This window comes from Gymnoscopelus braueri (genome assembly GCF_963280865.1).
Source record: "Gymnoscopelus braueri genome assembly, chromosome: 1".
Classification (NCBI taxonomy): Eukaryota; Metazoa; Chordata; class Actinopteri; order Myctophiformes; family Myctophidae; genus Gymnoscopelus; species Gymnoscopelus braueri.
In genome coordinates this window covers 15,082,949-15,109,273 of record NC_137603.1, presented here as the reverse complement: position 1 = coordinate 15,109,273, position 26,325 = coordinate 15,082,949, and the positions used below count along the sequence as shown (strand labels likewise).

The window sequence follows — 26,325 nt, the reverse complement described above, 5'->3', positions numbered from 1 at the left end:
AATACATGCATTACTAATGTATATCTTTTGCTATTGTGGCAATAGTAGGAACATGAGACCTATTCAAGTTTGAGTATTTTCCAACTTTATTAAAATACTGGATTCTTTTCATCAACGGTAGCAAAAACTTTGGCACAGACAGTAACATATAAAAATAAGAATTGAATTCACACACTAGTTAAAACATTCACACACTGTGATTAGGATAAATTAAGAGAAAAGTTAGAAAAATTACATATCAGTGTCGATCACAAACAGTGCTACCCCAAGCGACAGTGAAGGGGCTACAGAAAGTTAAAAAACAATTCATACAATTTTGTACATGACCATTACAACACTACATTGGCAATCTTCAAAACAGTGCTTGATTCCTGATTTCTACTTTCTTTGGGAATCGGTATTGGAAAACTATTTTCATGCCGAAAGAAATGGCAATTTTGGAAATACATACTGTAAATCTGAACATCAAACAAATGAAATAAAGGTTCACATGAACACATGCGATGAGAAAGGGATTGTCTTAATCGACATCAACAAGAAATTTCCACTAAAGGAAAAGGAAAACAAGGGACCTAAACCCTTAATCGAATAAGGACTTACAGCCAACATTTTAACACAATGGAAAAGGTTGCCAGATGACAGCCAACGTAATAGCACTTGTGTAAGGCAGCAGGGCAGTGTAACAGTTTCAGTTGAATGTGTTAAGCTCATCACAAAGGCACAAGGCAGTTATTTCAGTTCAGTCACGGACAGGACAGCTCCTGTCGTGTTATGCAGTAGAATGCTTGGACGGTGGAGGAACAGCTCCGATGGGGGATATCCTTTACTCCGGTTGATTCTGGGCAATGTGTACATCAGCCAGCACCTCGGGTCTGAGGCATTCAATGGGACACTGAATGCCTCGAATGTTCGTCTGGATGAGTTGGGAGGAAAATATGAGTGTTGACTTTTCATAAGGTCAAATGCTTATCTTGAATAAAAAAATTAACATATTTTAAAATTTTTACAACATGCATTACATTCACACACCGACGGCATTGCAGGCCAACAAGCTGCTCGTCAAGAGTAGTTTCAGCGTCTTGCTCAGACATTTCGGTATCAGGAGGAGCGGGGATTAAACTGGGAAGCTTCCGAATTCCCAGACAACCCCTGTGCCTCCTGAGACCGGTGCCACCCCCTCTTGTGCCACAGAAGACGGAAAAATATGTTCATTTCATCCCACTTACCACCGACACCTTGTGAAGATTGTTGTCTCCATATCTGACAGGCTGCAGCAGACTGGCATCAACATCAGAGCCTCGTGGTTTGTGACAGTTCTCGCAACGCCAGCCCTGATGAGACCAAGCAAACATGTTTGTATGCATTTTCACATGACAAAAAAACGCACCTAAACCCCAAATCATGCTTTGTTGAACGGCCGAGTCGCTCGCCAGGATTACCTGATTTTCGAGCGAAGTGTATCGCATTTTCACAAATAAAATCAGTTATTCATAACAAGCAACACAGTTGTATGATGAAGCATAAATTGGGCTTAAAGTCTGTATATAATTTCAGTGTGTCTCACTTGTTGTCCCCCAAAGCAGGTGCAGGTGCAGATGGCACCCAGGTACTCCTTCTGCCACTGGCTGCCCACCTGGTACGATTTTCCATCATCGTAGCATACAGATTCATCTGAATGGGAGCACAGACACATTGAGAATCACATGGTGCACAATAGAGAGACAACAACATGAACTGACAAACTGGTGGAAACTCTCATGATGGTTAAGAGGACGTACGTGGTTCACACTTGAACTCTCCCTTGCCGTTGCCCAAGCAGGTGCATGTCATCATGTGACCGTTCTCTGCCTGGCGATCCCACTTCTCCCCGATTGGATAGTTCCTGCCGTTGTCATGGCACCACTCTAACATAACGAAAGATTGCGTGAGTTGAATTATACACAACTTACAAACATGTAATTTTGCTTTATGTGGCATGTTATTGGAAACGAAAGCATGTACTGGTTTAAACTTAGTTGCGCACCGGTGTCGCGTTGAAAATAGCCGGTCTACAAGCTCACAACGTGTCTGTCGCATTGCAGCAGATGTGAGCTTGTAGATTGCTTATTTTCAATGTGCGATAGGGTCCACAAACAGGTATAAATCAGGCATAACAACCCAAGGGCTTACTGGAGGAGTCGCATCTGAAGTGACCACTTCCCAGTCCCAGGCATCTGCACCAGAGCTTGAATCCTGTCTCAGACATGCGCTCCCATTCAGTACCAACATCATGGTAGGTTGCCGTGAAAGTGTCATAACAAGCATCCGTATTGGAAGGCGCACCACCTGGTACTAAATAAAGATGAGAGGGGAAAAGTGAGTTAAGCATCTGAAAACGTATCGCCATTAACCCCCAAACTAAGATATTTTGCCACAGGGCTAGTGTGACTGCTCTGGTTAAATTAACAAATTGACTTGATCCTTACAAGTGTTGCCAGCAGTGACGACTTCTTCCAGAATCTTGTGCTTGAGTGCCCCCTTCAGGGCCTCAACAATCACGTTGTAAGATGCTCCGGATGTCAGACCTATCAGGGTAGCACTGGTTGCTGTATTTGGCAGACGCATCTGGAACAGGAAGAGATGGGATTTGTTAACATCCTAACTGAGACTCAATTAACAATGGGTCAAGAATCTGATCAGTCAACATGCTGGCAACCATGACCCTCATCTCTCTGCATCTTACCTGGAACATTTTCTCGTTCACATGTGTGAGTGGATTGCATGAGACCAAGTAAGCTGAGCTCTGCCTGTACGGCTTCCACTTGATGGTGGTCTGTGTCTTTGCCTCCTGTGGGACCCCTGTCTCGTTCTCTGGAAAATCAAATGTAGAGCCAATGGGCACGTTCAGCTTCAAGATAGGCACCCTGTTTCCCTGCGCGTCAGGGTGGGGCACATAGACCAGCGGCTCATACACCTGCCCGTAGGGTGACTGCGGGCTACCGCCTTGCCCGCTGTAGTCGTTGCCGTTGTTGTTGTTGTTGTGCTCTGTGTACTCCACATGCTGGCCATGCTCGCCAAGCGGGTTCTGGCCGTTGGTTCCCACTACCTGTACATTGTTGTCCGCATCAGTCTCAGGCACATCCAGCATGTCGCCGGGGCCTCCAGGGCGATTGGGCAGAGGCAGCGTAAGCAAGGGGTCCGGATCTGGGCGGGAGAAGGTGGGTTAGGGAAGCGAGCAGGTTAAACTGGGAGGGGGGGTTAAGCGCAGTTGCAGTAGCATATCACATCCACCAGGAGGATAATGATATGGTATGCAATATATATATATGATATATGATACATATATGATATGATATATGATATGATATGCAAAACACAATATGTCATCATAGCATGGTTGGCTGATACTGATATGAAATGCAATATATATATATATATGATATGATATATGATACATATATGATATGCAAAATACAATATGTCATCATAGCATGGTTGGCTGATACTGATATGATATGCAATATATATATGATATATGATACATATATGATATGCAAAACACAATATGTCATCATAGCATGGTTGGCTACTCCAATCATTCCAAGATGCATTTTGAATTACTTTTCTGATGGTATTCAAAATGAAAGCTGTATTACTGTTTTAAAAAACAAAGGCTCAGCATGCATTTGATTTGCTCAAGGCCTCTGAGGCTCAAGGCTTTACAGCAAATCTCTATTGCAGCTAAGCATACAAAAAGCTTGTCATTGAAAACCATGTTGTTTTCTTTGTGTACAAAAATAAGGCTTTACCCATCATAAATCCGTTGAATTCATTTAGTCCATCACATTGTTTGAACCTGTACTGTCAGTTTATACTGTGCACATAGTAAAAATCCAGAGTGAAGATTTAACTTAAGACTCCAGATTTGACTATGTGTTCCTTCAAATACTCACGAGTCCTGGTTTTGCCCACGAGAGGAGTGCTTCTCTGTGTGCCCTGGAGAGCAATAATCTTGATGATGTACTCTGTGGCTGGTCTCAATCCTAAGGATAGGGATCAATCACACATATTACGTTAAGTGTAAAAAATAGAAGCAGGAGAGTCTTGTTTGACTTTTCTCAGTGAGTGAATCATTGAGTTTCTTGAAATTAAACAGAAGTGAAAGTGTCACAGGCAGCTTTGTGAGGATCCCCCTTTCTAAATGTACAGTGAGGATTTTAAGTGGTGAAGTTAGAGAGTGTGGGCACACAGCAGAGCGACAGGAACCTACCAGGAATGGTGGCATAATTTTGGCCAGCATGTGGGCGTGGAGTGAGCTCCCGTGGGGCTCCTCCGGATTCCTCGTAGGTGATGTAATATCCTGTGATGCGCGTGGCAGGGGGCTGCCAGGTGAAGGAGATGGAGTCAGGGCTCAGAGATGTGAACCGGATGTATGATGGAGCCTGGACCACTGGTTTAGCTACCAAAACAAAACACACACACATAGACATTTGATTAGATTATCTGGAGTACATTAAATCTGGATTGTGTGCCTGTGCATGAGCATAGGAGTGTGGACAAACCTGTTTCAGCATTGAGGGTGAAGGGGGCACTCTTAGTGTTACCGTTAAGGGTGAACAGGTCTATTGTGTAGGTGGTTCCTGGCTCCAGACCTGAGAAGGAAAACAAGATATGTTCACTTTAATATCTCCTCAATCAGCTCTCATTGGAGCCTTGTTACTCCGTCCTGTGGGTGTATGGAGCAGGTGGTTTGCCAGTACCTATGAGGGTGTAGGTGCGCGCGTCTCCTGGGATGGTCCTTCTGATTGTGGGCCGTGTGCCTCTAACGGGTTTAGCCTCGACAAGGAAGCCAGTGATGGTCTCCACCTTGGAGCGCCAGGACAGTGTGATGGCGGACTCCGTCACTTCAGAGATACGCACACGTCTGGGTGGACTGACATCTGAGGAAAGAGAAAAAGAACAGGAGGTTTATTGGTGAATAAGTGTCTGTGCAATATAGGGCTGTGCACAAAATATTGATATGGGGATAAATCTGAATTTATTTCTTGATGATCCACATATCGATGCAGTGGTGATCGTATCAATACAATTTTGGAAATGTTGTATAAAATGTCTGTGTTTGAATTTCGGTCTTTTCATAGCATTGGAATAGAATATATTCTTTACAAACTCATGGTGGCAGTATACACCTGAATACCCAGCAATATACTGTATTTTACGTGAGCTTCATGTATTTATTTTCAATTTGATACATTTTGTAAATTAGCTTGTGTGCGTGTACTGTGGTTTGTGCAATAGCTGCTTACTCTCTAGTGTGGTGACTTCTCCTTGCAGGGGCCTGCTGGTGACTGAGTTCTTGAGAGCGTAGACATATACCTCGTATGTGGTGGCCACCTATAGCGTATAAATAAATCAAGTATTAAAATATGTTAACCAATAACCATGTACAATACATCCAAAGTCATGGTTTAAGTTTAGTTTTTCACCATTAGTCCTGGTACGACAGCACGGGTGGTGTCTGGAGCGACGTTCATCTCTTTGGTTGGTCCATTGTGGTTCTTGGGGTTGACCACCACACGGTAGCCGGTGAGGCGAGCAGTAGGGGCATACCATGACACAACAAAGGAAGACGACCCCACCTCAGTGATGGACAGATCGGTCGGAGCTGGGATGGCTGGGGGACGGAAAGATGTAAAAGCAAACCTTTAGGATTTGAATACACCAGTGGTTCTCAAACCATTTAATTTCAAGGACCCCCAGATTGGTATGCATTACTCCACTGACCCACATAACTCTTGTACAGTGTACAAATGAAACCATTGGTTCCATTTGTACAATGTCAGAGTTACAGAACTTTAAGGGTCCATTTGGTTCCTAACTACTGTATCAATCTAACTACCGGATCCCCGGACCCCAATTTGAGAACCAATGTTCTAAATAGGCTCACTGTACATGTGCTGGAGTCATTTAGTACCTGTGGCCTGTGTTCCCACCAGTGGAGTGCTGGGTGTGCGACCGTGCAGGGCGATGACTTTAACCGTGTACTCTGTTCCAGGGCGAAGCCCCCTCAGCACCACGGTGTCCTGGTCTCCCCTGGGTGCGGGACGCAGCTCTCTCTCCCCCTCCTCTGGGCTGAGGAACAGAACGCGGTAGGATGTCACCGTGCCGTCCGGGCTGTCCCATGTGATGCGCATGGAGGTGTCATCCACGTCCGAGAAGGTCAGGTCTTTAGGACGGTCCATTGCTGCAGGAATCGAGGAAGGACGATGTCCATTATCAACTTTCAAGTCTTTACACAAATCTTCCATCAAGAAGAAGAACAGTTTAACAATGCAGCTTCAGCCACTCTTAGATCATCTTTATTGAAATCACACTGACCAGTAATGGCGTTCTCCACCGCAGGGGAGGAGGGCTCTCCATCGGTGCCCAGGGCATAGACACTCAGGACGTACTCCACAGTTGGCTGCAGGCCATTGAATGTCATCTCTGTAACATCTGTGACGTGGCGATAAAAGGGAGATGTAAGGGATGTTGTCACTTCAGTCCTGTGTCACCTTGTCTTTATTGTCCGGCAATGGCTACCTCACTGTACATTATTTAGCCTATTAGACGGCTGCTTATGAAGATTAATCCTTTGACATAAAATAGTGAAGGTATTAGCTCCCATACAAATATACACAAAGGCAGAACAGCGGTCTGTAATTCAGAGTGAACAGACTGCTTGAGTATTCAACAAAGCCATGTAATAAGTAAATGTAAGGCCCAGTCCCAGGATATATTACTGTATATTTGCAATATAGAAAAGCAATCTTTACCCAAGACAATCTAGCTGTATAATAGACCTAAAACATAATTTTTGTGCAAAACACATTTGTCATTCTTATAAGCGATTCTCTGCACATCGTACCAGGGGACACGACCTCGGAGAAGGAGGGTCCCTGGCCATTCTTGGGCACGCTGGTGACTCTGTATCCCCTGATGGGGCCATGTGCCGGGGACCAGCGCACTGTGAGGGCATTGTCTTTCACATCGGACACCAGCATGTCAGTGGGAGTCTCAAGGTCTATAGACAGAGATAGAGAGACGGATATATCATGCATCATACATACTGTATCCATACTGTACATTAAAATCAAACAGTTTGCATCTGAAACCCAGTTCATAGTGCTGTCATACCAGTCTTGTGTGTGACGTAGATTGGGGTGCTGGTGGACGGACTGTCCCCTCTCCCAGTAACAGCATAGACGGTGATGGTGTAGTCCGTCCCAGGGTTAAGACCCCGTATGGTGGCGGTGGTCTGTGAGCCTGGGATGGTGAACTCCTGAGGAGTTTCACCGCCTAACACAGGGAGGGAAAAGAGAGATTAAGATACAGCTGATGTTGGCTCTAGATTAAAGCATGGGAGGCACCAATGAACTGTACACACCTGTGGATCCATAGGTAATCCTGTAGTACCTCACTGTGACAGAGGGGGCGTCCCAGCGGATATTGATGCTGTCGGGGGTGGATGAGAGCACTTCCAGGTCGGTGGGAGCGTCGGAGACTGGGAGGGGTTAGAGAAGAAATCATGAGCATGAATATTTAAAGAAAAAAGTACTCGACTTCTTGCACTGACGCAGAATACAGCTGTCAGGAGAGGATGTGGAGGATCAGCCATCAAGAAACTCACTGGTGGCCTGCGTGCCCGTCAGAGGCATGCTCTCCTGGTTGCCGTTAACGGCGTACACATAGATCAGATACTCTGTCTCTGGGGTCAGTCCAGTCAGGGTGAAGTGGGTTCTGCTTGGTGGTAGTCTCTCGTCCTTGGCCCGGCCACCACTGGTCATCTGAGAGCGGATCCGGTAGCCGGTGATGACAGCGCTTGGGGCCAGCCAGTGAATAGTGAAGGAGTTGGTCTGGATGAGAGAGAAGTCCAAGCCAGTGGGAGCATCCAGAACTAGAGGGAAATGGGTTCCACACACAAACATTATTAAGATGTATGTAAGATGTACTCCTAAACAACACGCTAAACTATGATGAAATACATTATTTATGTATTTTTATACTTGTTGTCACAGATCTTTTGTTTTTATATACATTTTGAACATTCATTTTATATATTTCAACACCCCCCTCTGACAGGCAGTGGCACAGCCCATAGTGCCAGCCCATAACACTTCCCACCCACCTTAACTCCCTTGAACATGGATGGCTAATTGTGTTTGTGTGTAGGTGCTTATTAAGCCGGATGTACCACGATGGATTCAAACACCTAGACTCTGCTCAAACCGAGTGCCATAAGACCAAATACTTTAAAAGAAAATTTGGGCTGCATGTGTGGCTCAACTACCAAGCCTTTATTTTGTACTGTCCATCCTACTTACGGGTTCTCTGAGTTCCGGTGACTGGTTTGCTCTCTCTCTGTCCGTACACACACACAATACTAACATGGTACTCTGTGTTGGGCAGCAGATCTATATAGAAGACAGAGAGGCAAATGACAAGGTAGCAGGTCAGAATTGGTTGAAAAAGCAAAATAAACAAGCCTCAGAATTATCAGAACAGAATTATCGCCTCACTGTGGCATATTGCTATCCTTTATCTTTTTGCTAGACTTCTTTATTAAAGGTTTATGTAACACAACATAGACTTTTGAAGCAAACTTTGTATGTGGTCCTTGGGTGCTCATAACTTTCTCTATGGTGCAGTGCTGACATCATAGTGGGGTCTTACTCTCCAACATGTAGGTATTGGTGTTTCCGCCCACATTAAGCTCCTTGACGTCGTCATCGGTGGCGGTCGGGTGGTAACGGATCACAAAGCGTGAGATGTCGCTTGGTGTGGGAACGTCTGGGACCGTCCAGGTCACCCTCATGTGGTCAGGGCCCACCCCTCCAAAGTTCAGGTTGGTAGGAGCTGGAATGACTGTAAGGAGCACAGGTTAATGTAGGGTTTAGAAAGAGCCAATGAAGCAACGATAGAACAGTTTACAGTGTTACAAAATAATGTTGCTGTCATATGTAGTTCTGGCTCGAGTGTAACGTGTGAATTCATTCATTAGTCTTTTTTAAATCACCAGCTTGTGTTTGCTTTGTGTTTGTGGTGGGCTCGCTCTCCCCCTCCTCTGTAACCGTGATGACACTGATGTCGTAATCCACGCCGGGCTCCAAACCGCGCACCGTGTAATACCCGGCCGAGGAATCCACCATATCGTGGATAATTGGCATGCCCTCGCCTGATGTTACCACTGTTATCCTGTAGCCAGTAACGGCCGTATAGTTCAGAGGGATCCAACGCAGGCCAATGGTGGTGTCAGTAATGTCGACAAAGTCAACACGGCGTGGCGCGGGGACGTCTGAAAGGGTTAAGGCGTATGCAAAGCGCAGGCAAGATCAGAAACAGAGGAAGACAAACAGATACTCTTGAAAGTTCAATAATTACATTGCCCGTAACACCAATGACTATGATGACAAAAGTAGCCATGCTATTTAGAGCTAAATTACTGTGATTAATAAAACATTCAAGAATGGCAATAACCTCGATAAATTAACCCCAAAACATTAGTATGACTTTGAATTAACAGTGCCTCTTAATTAAAATAACGTCAGTGAGAAATGACACCATCCCCATGCAATTTGTAGGGTAGACAAGCCAAGGTGTAGCCAACCAGACACAGACAGCCATGTGGCAAAATATTAAAGTCAGCCATGTTAGTAGGACTGTGTAATTACAGTGTCACAGCGACCCAACATTAAACATGTATCATATTCAGAAAGGACAGGTTGCATGATGCTGTTAAGTATAGTGACTTTCTTGATGAGATGATAAGTCATCCTATTTCAATTTAATGATGACTGTTAAGTATCCTGGAGACAGATGGAATAAACCTCAGGAAGCTTGGTGGGATGAATGATTAAAACAAACAAATAATAATAAAAAACAATGACCGATGGTGGAAATATTTGATTCCACTTTTCTCAGACCCATACTGTAGTAGCAAATTCCATCCAACGGGAGCTATTTGGTGTGCAGATCTTTTTGTAATTGGCCACAAGGGGGGATGTTTGAGCTGTGTTTTTTCCTGGCCTGTTCCTACCTGGTGTGACAGTAGTGGACACAGGAACACTTTCCATGTGGTCCTTCACAGAGAACACGCTGACATTGTACTCCACCCCTGGACTCAGGTTCTCCAGTGTTACCGAGTCCTGATCGGGCCTGACAAACTCCTCCAGAGAGTTCCCTCGTTGACCCTCGGTCGGGGAGCACGCCACTCTGTAGCCTGTAATGCCTGCAGGGCGGCAAGAAAAATACAAGAGAGGATTACAGGGGTAAATAATGTGAGAAATCCATGCACTGCTTTAGTCTGTAACTATCCACACTTTTGTTGCACAGCTATATAAATTCACTCGTTTTATTATTGCATTTAAGATACAGTATCTATCTATGATTTGAGAGAATATGAGAATTTATGGTACGCGGGGGAAAAAAAGAGAACAAGGGAAGGCAAGACAGCAAGAGGACTGGACTGTTTCCTGGAAAAGGAATATCACTGGTAGGCCAAGGTCCAGCCTTGCCTAAACCTGTGGTCCGAGCCAGCAGAGCGTGGGGACGAGCACAGTCAATATTTACCTGGGGTACTAACGCCTACCCAGTGGACAGTCAGATCTCCAGTGTCTGGGTTGGACTCCAGCCGTAGGTCCGTAGGAGGGGACAAGGCTGTAGGGAGGGGGAAATCACAACATTGGAACGGGACTATGAGTGTGATGATGAGTGTGTACCAGCTGTGGCATTATACACCGTAAACTCCTGAGTGTTAATGTAACTCTTGGTCCTTTTTTACACTCCCGGAGATAAAAGAACAGTGTAGAAGTGACCTTTTCTGATCAGTAGTGGTTAGACGTGATGAGATGTATTCAAACAGCAGAATTTTTATGTAATTAAATGATGTTCAAGTCAGAGTGAAAATCAATCGTATAGCCTTCTTTTTTCATCGGTACCTGTTGCCTAATAATAATCACAGCCACAAAGTCATAAAGTCACAAAATAAAGAAAGAAAAACTCACAGGTGACCACATTCCGGGTGATGGGATTGCCACGGTTGCGGCCATTGAAGACGGGCTGAACGCTGTAGATGTATTCGGTTCCGGGGGTCAGACCAGACACATAAATACTTCCCGAGTCAGAAGTCACGTCTCTGGGCGCCTCTCCTTCCTGGCCTGGGCGTACGGAGAGCTGGGGAACAGGAAGTCAAACATCCAAAGTCAATTAGGAACGATATTATATATTTATGCATCTATAAATCTAGTTTTATAGTGTGGTGATATGGATAAGGTGATTGAGCTGTTTCTACCGTGTAGCTCCACCTCGTGACGGGTATCCAGGTGATGACGATAGACTGGTCGGTAACCTCGGTGCTGAAAGGAGGTGCATTCCCCATCTGAGGAGCTGGAAGAAGATAGAAGACAATAAATGATTTAATTGAGGATTTCATTTCCCATAACTTATTCATTCAAATGACTCCATCCATCCGGTTCATAATCTCCTGATACTCACTGGTGGTGAAGTACTCCGTGACGCCCTCACTGAGCTCGTTGTCCTGCTTAGACAGCAGGGTCACAGTGTACTGCGTGTCCGGGCGAAGACCCCTGAGAGCGTACTGGGCGACCCCCCCCGGGATGTCCTTCCGGACGGGGTTAGAGCCCTCCATGCCCACGAGGACGCGGTAGCCGGTGACCACCGAGCGGGGAGCCTCCCAGATGACCAAAGCGCTGTCGGGACCCACGTCGGTGAAGCGCACGTTGGTGGGGGTGTCGGGCTCTGGAAGGGGTTGGGAATGAGAGGTTTGTTGTTTGTTGTATGTTTATTCGGAAGTGTACAGCAGTGGCTCTCAAAGTGGGGTTCGGGGACCCCCAGGGGTCCTTGGGGGGGTTCCATGGGGTCCCCAGCAATATTTTTAAAATACAGCATCACAATTATTTTAACCACTTTATCCAATTTGGGGGGTCCTTGTCGACTTGAAAATGTTTGAGAACTACAGGTGTGCAGGACTTAATGGACACTTACTGGTAGACTTCTCGCCCACCAGCGGCTGGCTCTCCACCCCTCCGTTGATGGCGTAGATGTAGAAGCGGTACAGGGTGCCCGGCTGCAGGTGGGTGATCTCTGCGTACGCGTTGGGAGACATGGGCAGCTGTAGGGGCCTGTGCTCCGTGCCGTCGGGGAGAACGGGGCTGAAGGTCACACGGTAGCCGGTCACCTCGCTAGGGGGGCCGGTCCAGGTGATGGCGATCCTCACGTCAGACACGTCGTAGAACTGCAGGTCAGTGGGGGACGGCACGTCCTCTGTGGATCAGGAGGGATTACAGGTGATGTTCACAGAGGTTTTTAATAGCATCGCATATGACTGCCATCGTTATTGTAATTTCTTGGATATGAGATAAAAGCTGGAGGTGATGCCATGTCACTTTTAGATCTTTTGCCTATCGTGACGACATGCAGCAATTTTTAACAAATTGAAATGGTCAATGGATTGTCCCACCTGGCTGAGGCCAGGTGGGAAAATCCATTGTCAGATCATTCAATAGTGTTTATTTGATGCTCTCTTTGAATGCAAAATATCTTAATGTGCTGGGAACAAGGAAGAAAGGAATACATTGACATACAAATGGAATTATAGATGTGACACGGGTGTGCATTTGTGTCTGGGGTCTAACCTGAATCAATGACAGATTATTCAGGTCTATACTTAGTTATAGACGGAAAAGAAGCTTTAACAATGTGGTGAGTGGCTCATTCCTAACCCAAAGCAAAGGGGAGACTCAATCCAAAGCTCTCTCTATGCGGCAACTTTATCTGAGGTCAAACCTACTCCTACGCAGGAACCAAAGAATTGCTCCAATATTTCCATTCGAGGAAAGGGAGGGATGATAATTTATGTTGAAGATTTAAGATTAAATGAAACAGTTCCCATGGGCTCAACAAAAAAAGAAGGTCTATGACTCTTATCCAGGCCAAATGTTTCATTTGTTCAAACAGGCCAGAGCTAATTTAACACATTCTATAATTACAATATGTCATAATTCACTGGTTCTCAACGTCGGGTCCTGGGACCACACCAGGTCTTTGGGCACACCAGGTTAAGGGTCCAAATGGACGGTGACCCTTAACGGGTCTGTAACTCTGAGAGCGTACAAATGGAACTGCACACTCTCAGAGTTAAATTAACACTAAGGATTTTACAGTGTAGACTGTCCCAAAGACAAAACAAATTATCAAACTAAGTGCGGGGCACTAGAAATGAAAAAGGCTGATAGAAGAACCACTGTCATAATTGAATGATGGAATATGTGCTGTACCTGGGACAGGCGATCCGGCAGTGTTGACCTGTACAAACACAGGCTCACTCTCCTGGTCCTCCTCTACAGCGTAGATGCTGATGTTATAAAGGTGACCGGGTAGAAGGTCAACCAGGGTTACGGATGTCTCTGTTTCTGGCAGGTTGAGCTCGTTGATGCTGCCCTCTATTGACGGTGTGTACACTACACGGTAGCCTGAGACACGGAAACATACAGGAGTTCAGATATACAGCAGTACAGCAGTACTGACAGTGTGTGTATACTACAGGATAGCCTGAGACACACAAAGTAAGTAAATGTCCTTAATGTCCTAAATGTTTCTTTAAAAAGATTAATAATAATAAAACAAACAAAATTAAACAGAAATATCTAAAGATTTTTTTTTTTTCATAATACCATGAATTATTATAATTTTGTTTTTGTTTTGAAGAAATAGTGAAAATAGCACACGCACGCACGCACGCACGCACGCACGCACGCACGCACGCACGCACGCACGCACGCACACACACACACACACACACACACACACACACACACACACACACACACACACACACACACACACACACACACACACACACACACACACACACACACACACACAGAGTAGTTTCTCACCAGTAATAGGGGCCTGTGGCCTGGACCAGCTGATCATGATGGAGGACTCTCCCACATCACCAATTGTGTGTCTAGCAGGGGCATCAGGGGCTGAATACAGGAAGAGAGAGAGAGAGAGAGAGAGAGAGAGAGAGAGAGAGAGAGAGAGAGAGAGAGAGAGAGAGAGAGAGAGAATTATATTAGATGTCCATTTTAAATGTTACTGCAATCCATACAGTAAGCACTTAAAAGAAAAAAAAACCTGTGGAATACTTCCAAGCTCATCTCAAAAGTCTCAATGACAGATTAATATAACAACCTGCTAAATACGGTGAGCTAACTTTGAAACCCTCTTATCGAGTTGCATGGATGCAACACCAAAAGTTAGAAATACGGAGATACAGTAGGAGGTTTCTACCAGACATACGACGATATGGAGAAAGGTTCCTTCCCTACCTGTGGTCTGTGAGGTGGTCAGGATGAGGTTGGGCTCTCCGTCGGTGGGCAGCTCGTACACGTTGACGTTGTACCTGCGTCCTGGCAGCAGGTCAGTGATGCTGACAGACGTAGTGGAGCGAGGCAGGTCTGTGAGATCAGAGGGTGGTGCGCAGGTTAAAACGCCTGTTTACTGCTATAGCCTAGCAAATTACTGAACTTCTAATCATAATCAAATCGGCTAAAGAGCTTGAATTTATTTCAATTTATTTTATGTGTAACGTTTTCTTTTGTTACAAAAATTTATTTTATTTATTTATTTTACCAGACTAACACTCATGTGATCTGTCATGTATGAGGACCACAATGGAAATAAGTCCTTGACTTTATTGTGTATCATTCTAGAAATGTTCTAACCTGTTTGTTATTGCTTTTCAAATAGACTAAACTAAAACTCCTAAATCATGGCTCCGTGCATGCAAGTCTTTTTGAACATTTCCAGTCAAAACCGTAACGCAGGGCTCTCACCCAGCACTTTGGGCGTAGCCCCGTCTTCGCTGAGCTCGTACTCCACCCTGAAGCCGGAAAGAGTGTCGGAGGCCGACACCCAGGAGATGACGAAGCTGTTGGAGGTGATCTCTGTCACTGACTCGGAGGTGTCCACTTGTGGAGGAGGTTGGTTGGTCTCTCCCTCTGATGCCACTCTCGACACTGGACAGATGAGGTGAGGGTGGTGGAGACAGGGGGAGATTGTGAGGTTTAAGGTGTGTGTGTGTTTTGAGCATGCACCGCACAGACAACATTCGTTGCAATTTGTAATTGTGAGGAAGTCGTGCAGATCCAACTCACATGAACCCTGGTTAGTGGTGAAGTCGAAGCGCGTGACCTCGCGGCTTCGACTGATGCGTATGATGCTGATGAGCTGACCCTCGTATGTGATGCCTGGTCGCAGCCCAGCGATGGTGTAGGAGTTCAAGTTGCCAGGGATAGTTACTTCCTTCCATGGAGCACGGGTGTTTTTCTGTCGGGGAGGGGGAGGTCAAAGGGCAGAGGTTAACACTCTGTTAAGTGTCAGTGACAGCAGAGGTAAGAGTGCATTATGCAGTGGTTCTCTATCATTTTCATGTAAAGGACACTCAAAATGATATTCATTTGCCCGCAGACCCCCATCTAAAAAGATTGTGTGCCAGTAGGGACCGCTATAAGACACAAAATGTATCCTAACATTTTCAACATTAGTCAACATTTTTCAAAAATAGCCAATCTAAAAGCTATGTAAATCGGCTATTTTTTTAGTAGGATAAAATAGAAAGTGGTAAAACAGATTTTGATGCTATATCAAGTAATTTTGACCCACTTTGAGAACCACAGGCGAAATGAATTTGATGCAACTCTCCAGGTGAGAAAAACATAAGGCCTCCCATAATGTGAACGCTTAGATGGAATTTTATTAAAATTTCACTATTAAACAATACTGGCTAAATAAAGAACAATGGCCCCGATTCACTAAGAAATGTACGACCATATTTTACGACCTCATATCTTACCGGCATTTAAGACAACATTTTGCATGAAGAAAATTGTCTTAAATGCCGGTAAGATCAAAATATGGTCGTACATTTCTTAGTGAATCGGGGCCAATAGTATCATGCTTTGACTTGAAATACCAGATTTATTAAAAGAATGCCCCACTGTCAAATATGTGGCACTGTAATTTTGTAGACATTGAGTGTGTTGATATTGAGTGTTCTTTCTGTAAATGTGACGGCCCATTTCTGGGCACTGACTGCAACTGTTAACTCCTAAACCTACAGTCATTTAGGTTGGCACTGTTGGAAAACAACATGCTTCCTGTGCATGAAACGTATGGAGGTGAGAGTGTCCCTGTGGTCCAAAACCTAAAAAACACTTAAGGGGTAATGTGTTCTAATTCCAGTAGGTACCATTAACATTTTCAAACAGCTTGTAAAATATTCAGAGGTCTTCAAAGAGAAAGGGGATGTGTTAGGGAAAAAGGGAGTGTGAGAGAGAGATGGTCTTCTTGATTCCGTCCTGTGCACACGGGTGCATGGATATGGATGTGTGTGTACGACGTGTGTGTGTGTGTGTGTGTGTGTGTGTGTGTGTGTGTGTGTGTGTGTGTGTGTGTGTGTGTGTGTGTGTGTGTGTGTGTGTGTGTGTGTGTGTGTGTGTGTGTGTGTGTGTGTGTGTGTCTGTGCACATGCATAAATCCGTGTGTATCTACCACTTTTTCCCACAACGATTGTGAAACCAGAAAAGAAAATCGACCTTGTGTGGACATTGTTCTGGTGCCCATGAGGAAAAGGATAATAAAAAAGCAATTGGGGTCTTTAAGGATTTCCGCTCAAAGATAGTAGATAGTGTGTGTGTGTGTGTGTGTGTGTGTGTGTGTGTGTGTGTGTGTGTGTGTGTGTGTGTGTGTGTGTGTGTGTGTGTGTGTGTGTGTGTGTGTGTGTGTGTGTGTGTGTGTGTGTGTGCGTGCACGCACTGTGAGTTCACAAGGAGTTCATGCCCTCTTGTTTGTGCATTTCCAAACTTCAGTCAACATTACCAATCACAGCCTGTCCTCATTCAGACATGACGGTAAACGGTACACATGGTAGTCATCACTTTATCTTACTTTACTTTATCACACTTTCAGGGAGAAATGAATGTTCAATCGTAACAGTGTCTGTAAAGCACAGTTAAAACCAACTGACAAATTGCTTCACATAAAACGGAAGAAATTTACAAAGGCAACCCGCAAAGACTGTGATGAACATAAGAAGAGAGGAGGGAGAGGAGTCCACAGTCCAAAATCTGAACACTAAATACAAAAATAGAATAAACAATACATAATTAAATCAAATTGATTACTCACCACTCTCCATTTGAGGATATACTCGGTGATGCGTGCATTGGCAGGGGCATTCCACTGTATAGGGTGCGAGTCGGGCTGTTTCCCTGCCTCTGTGATGATCACCTGGACAGGCCTGTTGCCCCCTGGGTAGCAGCAGGTTGGAGGGTGTGCCCAAGGATGGAGGGGTAGAGAAAGGAAGAGGGTGAGACAGAACCATGACAAAGCTGTCAGTAATGAGGTGATCTTGATGAGACAGAAATACAGGAGAGACTAGACTGGCTTCACAGACCAGCGACAAAGTCTGTGTTCTCGACAAATGTAACACCATTGCGTACACAGGGCGTTGGTGTACGTTTGTTGCTCTGTCAGACAGCTGGTAGAGGACCAAGCCACCAGACAACCCTCTTCGCAGTCTAGGTTTAACATCGTAGCCTAAGTCCAGCTCCAACACCCACAACTGACTTGGCTCTTGAAAATAACACCAAGGTACTATGTTCGCACGCACACACAAACATACGCGTACACGTACTCATAGAGGGCTGCTCCCTCTCTCTCATAGTCTTCAAAGTTGTGAAGCAGCTTATGATAATTTAGTGCTTTTGTGAGGTACCTCCAGAGGTCCATTGACCTGCAGAGACAAATACGCATTCCTCTGCTGCTGCCGGTGACAAGCAGGATAAATGGGCCAGTTGAACTAGGGCAGGTGTATTGTGCTATGGTGATAGATCATCCAGAGTACCTGGTACAGTAGAATGCCACTTGAACTTGAGTCATTTATCGAACAAAGAGGACATTATTTTGTGTTACATCCTGACCAATTAAGGTTACATATAATATTAAAACCCCCTCCCCCAGCGAAGCTGGCCAGAATAACAGCGCTTGGCAAATTTAAGGGTAAGGAGGTGTCGGGAGGGCCAAACTCTCCATAACTACAAAGAAGAACCCCACTCCATTTGTCAAACTTCAAAGTTGAGGAATCCACCCCTGGTGGGCTCCCAGGGGTGTGTGAGAGGTGAGGAGGTCACTGACAAAGTGGCGACTTTAAAAGGGAAGGAAATGTAAATTAAATGCTGGCAGGTGTCTTATTCAGTGGTGTGAGGTTAGGGGAGGGTTGTTAAGCCTGTGGCCTAGAAGCCCAAAGAGGCCTTTGTTTTCTGAACTTCTGCCCCTAAAATCTGCCCCTCCCTTATTAACAACTTGTAACCCAGAGAGTCCATTTCCTACATTCCTTCTATAGTTTATCTGATGTGATGTTTATTACAAAGAACATCTTATTATTTTTATTGAGCATCATAAGCGTTTCTTACCTGGGAGTGTTTGCTGGGGCTCACAGCTTAGCTCGCCGATGCCGTTGCCGTAGCAATAGCAGCGGTAGCGGATGCCGTGGATGACTTTGTCCCAGGATTCGCCGAGCTGATAGAATGCCCTGGACTCTGGTTCCTGACACTGGTCTGATTACGAAAGAGAGAGAGAGAGAGAGAGAGAGATTAACTTTTTGCAATTTTGGAAGTAAAAGGGAAAGTGATAAAGTGTGTCTGTGGGTTTTACAAATATTTAACCAATGAAAAGTATTAACAACAGCTTGTGACTAAATAATAACTATTTTGGATCAGTTGGAGAACACAGGTTCTTTGTTACATATATAAGGGTTGAACATACAAGGGTTCCACCCGACAGTGATGAAATGCGGAGCAATGCGTGTTGATGATCAGCACATCTCTCCTGCAAATACCCACCAATAGCATCGCACTTCCAGCGGCCACGTCCCTGTCCAAAGCAGGTGCAGTTCATCATGTAGCCCTCGTCATGGCGCTTAGTGAACAGCTGGTTCACCTCATAGGTCAGGCCATCGACGACACACTGGTCTGTATGCAGAGGAGACAGAGTGAGAGAACGTCATGGAAACCGGAAAAGGACTTGTGGTCATGTCTGACAACACAGTTAAGTTATCCTCAGTGTTCGTTCATCATTTGTCACTCAGAGACATTTTTTAATTAACACTGAGGATATTACTAACTGTGTACACGACCCCAGTATAATATTTCCATAACTCCGATATAATACCCCAGTACAGTGGTTCTCAAAGTGGGGTCCATGGACCCTCATGGTTTCTTGAGGGGCTTCCAAATGAACCCTTACAGGTCTGTAACTCTTTTCTACTCTCAGAGAGTAGAAACCTCTCGGAGTATGGGGGTCTTTGAAATTAAAAGGTATGAGAAGAACCACTGCCCCGGTACACTGCTACCTCAATATAGGCTATTCTTGTATTAAAATAAGGCGTTGGCCCTCTGACCTAGTAGCTGAGTGTAGGCGACGCAACTCCACTCCCCACGTCCACTTCCCAGGCACGTGCACTGCATCATGTGACCCAGAACTTCATGGCGCTTGTCCCACTTGTCACCAACACGGTGCATCTGTCCATCGTTGGTGGTGCATACTTCCTCATGGGCTGCATAGAGCATGACAGAAATATAGACCATCAATGTGTGTGCGTGCGTGCGAGAGAGAGAGATTTTGTGATTCTGTATCAAACCTTCAATGCGTGACTCACTCCCATCACTTAGTCATACAGTATGTTTACTAAGTGACCAATTCAACATCAAAACATCTGTCTCAGAGCGAGATTAGATAAGACTATTTATCTTGATTATGCTCCTGACAAAAGACAAATATCAGTGAATGATGAAGTCATGAGCAAATAAGTTATAACTACTCTGAAAGGCATTTACCATTGCTTATCGCCATTAGCAAGTACTGTCCAAAGAATTTAAGTTGTTGCCTATTGAATGCATTATTACTTTATTACATTATTGCGTCGCAAACAGCAGATTCACCCCTCATCAGCACACACACACACACACACACACACACACACACACACACACACACACACACACACACACACACACACACACACACACACACACACACTCACCAGCCATGGGGCAGAAGCCAAAGCGCTGCTCTCCGTCGTAGTTGTAGGTTGTCCCACACCACCTCATGCCATCGCGGCGGCCATCAGCGGTGCAGTCAGTGTAGTTGCGGCCGTTGTAGAGGAAGGGAAAAACGCACAAAGCGCCATTGGAGTTTCCGCCTCGGGTGGCCATCGTGACTGTAGGTCACAAAGTAATTCAATCGAATAAATACAACACTTTTTCCCTCACGGTATCTCTCTACACCGCAGTAAAATCTTCAGTGTTCATTTATCTATTTGTAACTCAGAGAGAGTACAAATGTGTACACACGGACCATTATATTTGATTACATTTGAATTAAATAAACACTGAGGGTTTTACTGTACACCCCCCCCTCTTTCTATCTCAGTTCATCCCCCGTCGCTCCCTCCCTCTGTCCTCTCTTGTTTTCTCACCATACTGCTCAGTGCAGAAGGAGTACTGCTGGTCTCTCTCGTACTCGGACGTGGTGGAGCACCACAGCTGTCCGTCAGCGCGTCCGTCTGAGGTGCAGGAGTAGTAGGTCTTCCCCATGAAGACGAAGGGGAACGTGCATGGCTGGCCGTTGGAGTTGCCGCCATACACGGGGGAACGGGCCTCTGCAGACAGGAGGGGAAAGTTCATTCATTCATAATAATATAATACTGTATAATACACCTTACTATACAAGGACTTTCCATCCACACTAAATCCTAGGGTACAGAAAGCCCACAGCTTCAGGATTCATGCCTGACATTCAGAGCCCGGGGTTAATGTCTTCAACATGCTCACAGCACTCATCAAATTGAAGTTGTAGCCAACATGAGTGGCTGGCATCATTGATTTGACAAAAAAACAATTCCATTGCTTTTTAACACTAGTGAACATGACCCCGGTGTTTTGGTGATAACTCCCAAAAAGTATGGGAAACCCTGCGCTAGAGCAGAGTTTAGGAAGCCCCCATCCCTCTTCCAGACCCCTTCCCTTCCTCCATGCCACTCTCACCCCATTCCTGACAGCTGATTCCATTGCCCAGGCAGGTACACAGCATCTGCTTGTTGCCCTGAGTCCTGATCCAGCGCTGTCCATCGTAGTAGGTGGCTCCGGCATCTGTGCGGCAGGTGCCTTCAGCTGGGGGCTCGGGATGCTCGGGAAAGGGCTGAGGCAGGGGTAGGATCTGTGTCACCACACGAGCACCTGGGACTGCATGCACGGTCAAATGTTACACAAGGAAGATTGCGTGAGCACACATGTTTGTCAATATCGAAGGGAAATGAATGATACAGTTGGGTGTATAGTTTTTTGGCGCTCAGGAGGACTAACCCAGGCCAGTGGTCTGATGGGAGCTATGTCTCTCGCACTTCCACTCTCCACGGCCATTTCCTGTGCAAAGGCACTGCAGGGTCTGTCCACGTGTGTCTGTCTTGGTCCATTTATCTCCAATACGGTATGACCTCTTGACCTCCTGGTCATTACAACGGTCTGTGCAGAACAGAGCCATAACAGAGCTCAGTGTTAGACAATCAATTGCAATGTGCCTTGTGTGTGTGTGTGTGTGTGTGTGTGTGTGTGTGTGTGTGTGTGTGTGTGTGTGTGTGTGTGTGTGTGTGTGTGTGTGTGTGTGTGTGTGTGTGTGTGTGTCCTACTCACTCCTTGAAGAGCAGGTGATCCGTCCATTGCCCTCTCCCAGACAGGTACAGTCAATCATCATCCAGCCTTGGTATGGTTTCTCCCATGTCTCCCCCACCACATAGGACGATCCACCAGTGTTGTCATAGCAGCGCTCAGCTTTATGAAAATAATAACAATAATAATGAATTAATAAAAAAGACAGTGCAGAATCTCCAGTTCTTCATGAAACACAACAGTGGTTCTCAAACTTTTTAATTTGAAGGACCCCTATAACTCTGAGAATGGAACCAAATGGACCCGTTCCAATTATACAACTCTCAGAGAGTTACCTGTAACCATTTGGAACTATCTCAACCGTTACAACAACCAAAATTAAAACGTCTAAAAATGGAAAAACGTAAAGTCAAAATCAATATCTGATTAGGAGTGTTTGCGTGTGCTTGTGTGCACGTGCACGCATAGTGTGTGAACACAGTCCTGTCCTGAGTTTATATTGATATGACACCTGCAACAAATCAAAGCATTTACTGGAAAAGGTTGAATAAAACAGCTGGTTAAAGTAAACATAGCCTACTCACCCACGGGTTTGCAGGTCCACTCTCCTTTGCCATTCCCAAGGCACACACACTCCAGCATGTAGTCAGCACTGTCGTGAGGCCTTTGCCATGTGTCCCCGATTCTGTATGACTTCCCACTTTCATGGCAGCGGTCTGAAAATCATAAAATGTTGCGTTTTTTTTCTTCTTCCTCCGTAAAATAGCATACAAATGAGGTCTTGTTTAGTTATCGGGACAACTTACTTGCAATGGTACAGCTGATCTTGCCTCGATCGGAACCGATGCAGGTGCAGTCCCATATCATCCCCTCCTTAGGTCTCTCGTAAGTTTCCCCAACGCGGTACGATCGGTCATTGTACTTATCGTAGCACTGTTCATCCACTGCAAAACACCACACAGATAAAGTTAGGCTATGCAAGTTGAACGTGTCTTATGGATTTACTTCTGCTCGAAATTAACAGCGTGCGTTAGCCATGGACTACACGACGGTCGTCTGTCACGACCGTCATGGATGAACTGCAACCTGGTGTTTGCACTTTCTCTATTTACGGCCTGTACATCTACATAATCGTTCAAATTTCAAATATAAAGTGCGTTCCCCATGGCCACGGATGTTACAATTCTGTAAGGGAGTACAGAAGTACCCATATCTTCCGTATTGTTCAATAAAATGCATTTTAATCTGCTCGGTGGCCATTTTCTCATAGAGTTATAATGTATCTGAGTGCAATACACCTCCCAACCAATAGGGTCACGTAGTTGAAAGCGTATGGAGGAAATACTGAGAAAATGGCCACCGATCGGATTAAAATGCTTTTTATTGAATGACGGAAGCTACGGGTACTTCTGAGGGCCCGAACATAATGTTAACATCCGTGGCCATGGGGTAAGCACTTTATATTTGAAATGTTAACGTTTATGTAGATGTACGAACCTTCAATGGAGAAAGTGCAAACACCAGGTTGAAGTTCATCCATGACTCATGATATGACAGTCATGTTTCAGGGCTAAGCGTGCGTAAAGGCGCACACGGACGCACAACCATTATGCTGCTACCACTGACCTTGTGCCTTAGTTTTACAATTGACCCCTGCTGCCCCGTTGCAGGTGCACACTAGCGTGCTATCCCGGTAGACTTTCTCCCACTGTTCATGTAGTCTGTATGATCGACCGTTTTCTTCACAGCCGACTATATAGAGAAAGTATATTGGACAAACTATCAGTGGATAGTTTCAAATCGTGTCTTTTACAGGGAATGACACATTTGATACGAATAACCTATTCGCAGCCACACTTTTTAAAAATATTTAGGCCACTTGTCTCCTAGTACAGACGTAGGCTCCCTGGTCCAGGTCGTTATAGTGAGTTTTCTCTAACGCTCTGCCAGGCGCGCTGCTCTGCACATAGACCGAAAATTCCACTGCGTGCGAGGTCTCCGTCTTTAGTAAAAAAAAAAAAAAAAAAAACTATTTCGCTACTCACCAAAACAAAGGCTGTTTTGTGTTGATGAAAGTCTATTCTCCAGGGTGGGAAGCCTCTCAGCACCCCACCCTCTGAATAATACACTTTTTGGGAAGTAAATAAAATATGTCCGCCAAACGGAAATGATTGAATTTACTCCACTGCGCTCTCTACAGGTCTGGTCAATGGTAATTTATATTTACCAAATCTGTAGAGGGCGCAGTGGAGTAAATACAATAATTTCAGTCTGGCGGACATATTTTTTTTTCTGCCCAAAAAGTGTATTATACCGAAAAGGTGGGGTGCTGAGAGGCTTCCCACCCTGGAGAATAGACTTTAAACAACACAAAACTGCCTTTGTTTTGGTGAGTAACGAAGTATTTTTGTTTATGTTTTACTAAAGACGGAGACCTCGCACGGCACTGCAGAATTTTCGGAATATGAGCAGAGCAGCAAGAAATCAGGACGACCAGGGCTAATACAAAAGTAGCACAAATGATGAAAGAAATGAAAGAACATTCTAAGAACAGTCTAAACTAAAACAAACCGGTCCAATGATGGATCTTTTGGGCCATGCGCCTACGCGCATAGTTAAATTGTAACATAGGAAACACATGGTTGAACTGTACCGTTAGAAATCGGTGCTGTGTCCTGGAAGTCTGGATAGACTCGATGCTGCCCAGCTTGTCTCTTGGTTTTCCCATGATTCTTTGGCGTACAGTACACTGCGCTGCTTACGCACAGGGCAACTAGCAGCCCCGTGCACGGGCTTAGAGTCATTCTGCAGTTAGAAAGAAAAAGCTGTGGTGAAAGAGATTTGCGTGTTGAGTCCCAGATTCCCCCTTGGTTTCAAGTCGCTGCTTCCCCAGGCGGTGCTGTGTACCGCCTTGCAGCTGATGCTCTAGGCCGAGGAGAGGGTGCACTCTGCTTTTATATGCGAATAAGACGATGCTATTGTGGGGGGAGGGACTACCACATCCCAGGACCCACCCCAGCCCATGCGAGGTTGCCACCCCGACACAGAACTGTGAGCAAGGAAAGGTGTTATAACAAGAAAGACCATCAATCTGATCCTGTCGAAAGGATGTGAAAACATCCTCCCCTATGGCATTAGATGCAAACTGGCCTGCTTAGAAGAGGCCAGCCAAGGTCCATTTTAAAACCTAATATGATGGAGAAAGCTAATATGATGGAATATTTCAGAAAACTGATAACTGATAAACAAGTAAAATGACAAATGCCCTGCAATATTATTGCTTATGGATGAAGAAGAGAAGAATATATTATAGACTTACTAAGTTCCATCACAGTCCAGATAGCACATCTTCACTTTAACTCTATTATTATTTTGGACCATATTGAGAAATGTAGGGTCTATACATTTCTCAACAGGTGGCCCAAAAGTCAGTTTCGATAATGTGAAGAAGGCCTTCACGTTATCGAAAACGTTCAGCAATTCTTGGATAAATTGCTTAATAGGCCAATTTGGGTCCATTAGTACACCCTCACCCTGGTTCAATTAACACTGCATTTTACTCTGTGTGTGTTCGTGTGTGTGTGTGTGTGTGTGTGTGTGTGTGTGTGTGTGTGTGTGTGTGTGCGTGCGTGCGTGCGTGCGTGCGTGCGTGCGTGCGTGCGTGCGTGCGTGCGTGTTTTCAGAATTTCTGACTGATCTGACACCACATGGACTTATACTGTACACAGTGAGTTGCTCTCAAATGCAACCATTGATTAACCATGTGTCTATAGGTTATAAAAACTGAAAACGGTATTCCTTCACACCCCCCCATCCCACCTCACCCCACCCCCTTCTCTCTGTTATCCCCCTTTTTCTTTTCTTTTCTTGCATAACAAGAGATGAATATTCATTATTCTTATGTATAAATCCTCAAATCCATCCATCCATCCACCCTCTCTGTCCATCCTGTCATCTATTTGTTTTTGTGTCAGTACGGACCACCTGAGTCAGATGAAATCACACTTAAATAGAATCACAATGTTTGATTTATTCCCCCGTCTAGGAATAGGAGTGTCAAAGAGAACTAGGAGGGGGGGGGGGGCATCCAGAAGTGGTGTTGGCTGTTGCCATTGGGACACTTACAACACAACTAAGAGCAGTATTTATTCAATTCCACTAGGCTTACTCATAGTTATGGTCTGGACTAGTGGCTTCTGTATGTGGGGTCTAGTTCCTGTCAGAGAGCAGAGTTACTGTTGGTAGACAGAGTCAATTTATTGGCACGGAATAGCACAAGTTCTGGAACACCTTGCCGTATTCCAGAACCTGTGCTATTCGGTGCCAGTAAAATGGTAAAAGTGGTGTCCTCGTTTTCAAAACAGCAGCATGAATCACCAGCCTCTCACATGTGGAGAAAGTTTCCATATGGTTTCCACTCGTGAAATGGCTTTGTGTCAAGGAGGATCAAAACATGGGACAGTTTGTCCTGCAGGATGCAGACTTCCGAAAAATAGTCTGACTTCCATATTCACACATTTTGTGCAGTACCCTCTCACCTAAAGTATAACTTGGGGGG

The 26,325-nt window shown here is 45.1% G+C and overlaps 1 protein-coding gene across 4 annotated transcripts; it reads right to left on the bottom strand.

Moving 5' to 3' along the window:
• Window positions 1-62: 62 nt before the first annotated feature.
• On the bottom strand, window positions 63-24,682 carry LOC308092257 (fibronectin-like). 4 transcript variants are annotated; one of them, XM_080438102.1, is made up of 46 exons: window positions 24,421-24,682; window positions 23,394-23,519; window positions 22,574-22,711; window positions 22,352-22,483; window positions 21,792-21,929; window positions 21,465-21,623; window positions 21,147-21,344; window positions 20,579-20,761; window positions 20,144-20,320; window positions 19,502-19,657; window positions 18,945-19,073; window positions 18,516-18,659; window positions 17,230-17,351; window positions 15,198-15,369; window positions 14,877-15,059; window positions 14,370-14,498; window positions 13,935-14,024; window positions 13,314-13,508; window positions 12,022-12,300; window positions 11,512-11,775; window positions 11,309-11,403; window positions 11,022-11,190; window positions 10,588-10,674; window positions 10,055-10,246; window positions 9,035-9,313; window positions 8,692-8,883; window positions 8,343-8,432; window positions 7,649-7,915; window positions 7,406-7,522; window positions 7,156-7,317; window positions 6,887-7,042; window positions 6,358-6,474; window positions 5,954-6,223; window positions 5,466-5,653; window positions 5,286-5,373; window positions 4,740-4,919; window positions 4,542-4,631; window positions 4,250-4,438; window positions 3,933-4,022; window positions 2,723-3,183; window positions 2,466-2,604; window positions 2,170-2,331; window positions 1,779-1,904; window positions 1,565-1,671; window positions 1,227-1,331; window positions 63-913 (listed from the first exon to the last, which is right to left on the bottom strand). In XM_080438102.1, exons 1-46 carry the CDS (start codon window positions 24,569-24,571, stop codon window positions 824-826), a joined length of 7,473 nt encoding a protein of 2,490 aa, XP_080294228.1. In that variant the 5' UTR covers window positions 24,572-24,682; the 3' UTR covers window positions 63-823. The 4 variants fall into 4 exon arrangements, with proteins under 4 accessions (XP_080294228.1, XP_080294229.1, XP_080294231.1 ...); XM_080438103.1 differs by having other exon boundaries at window positions 15,204-15,369; XM_080438105.1 differs by lacking the exon at window positions 9,035-9,313.
• Between the last annotated feature and the right edge of the window lie 1,643 nt (window positions 24,683-26,325).

What these genes read in the sequence shown, in the direction of transcription:
- LOC308092257 (XM_080438102.1), bottom strand. Translation starts at nt 24,571, where the DNA reads ATGACTCTAAGCCCGTGCACGGGGCTGCTAGTTGCCCTGTGCGTAAGC. An exon ending in CCATCAGACCACTGGCCTGG is followed by an intron (nt 21,345 to 21,464) that starts GTTAGTCCTCCT and finishes CCGTGCATGCAG; the next exon opens with TCCCAGGTGCTCGTGTGGTG. An exon ending in CTTCTGCACTGAGCAGTATG is followed by an intron (nt 20,321 to 20,578) that starts GTGAGAAAACAA and finishes TGTGACCTACAG; the next exon opens with TCACGATGGCCACCCGAGGC.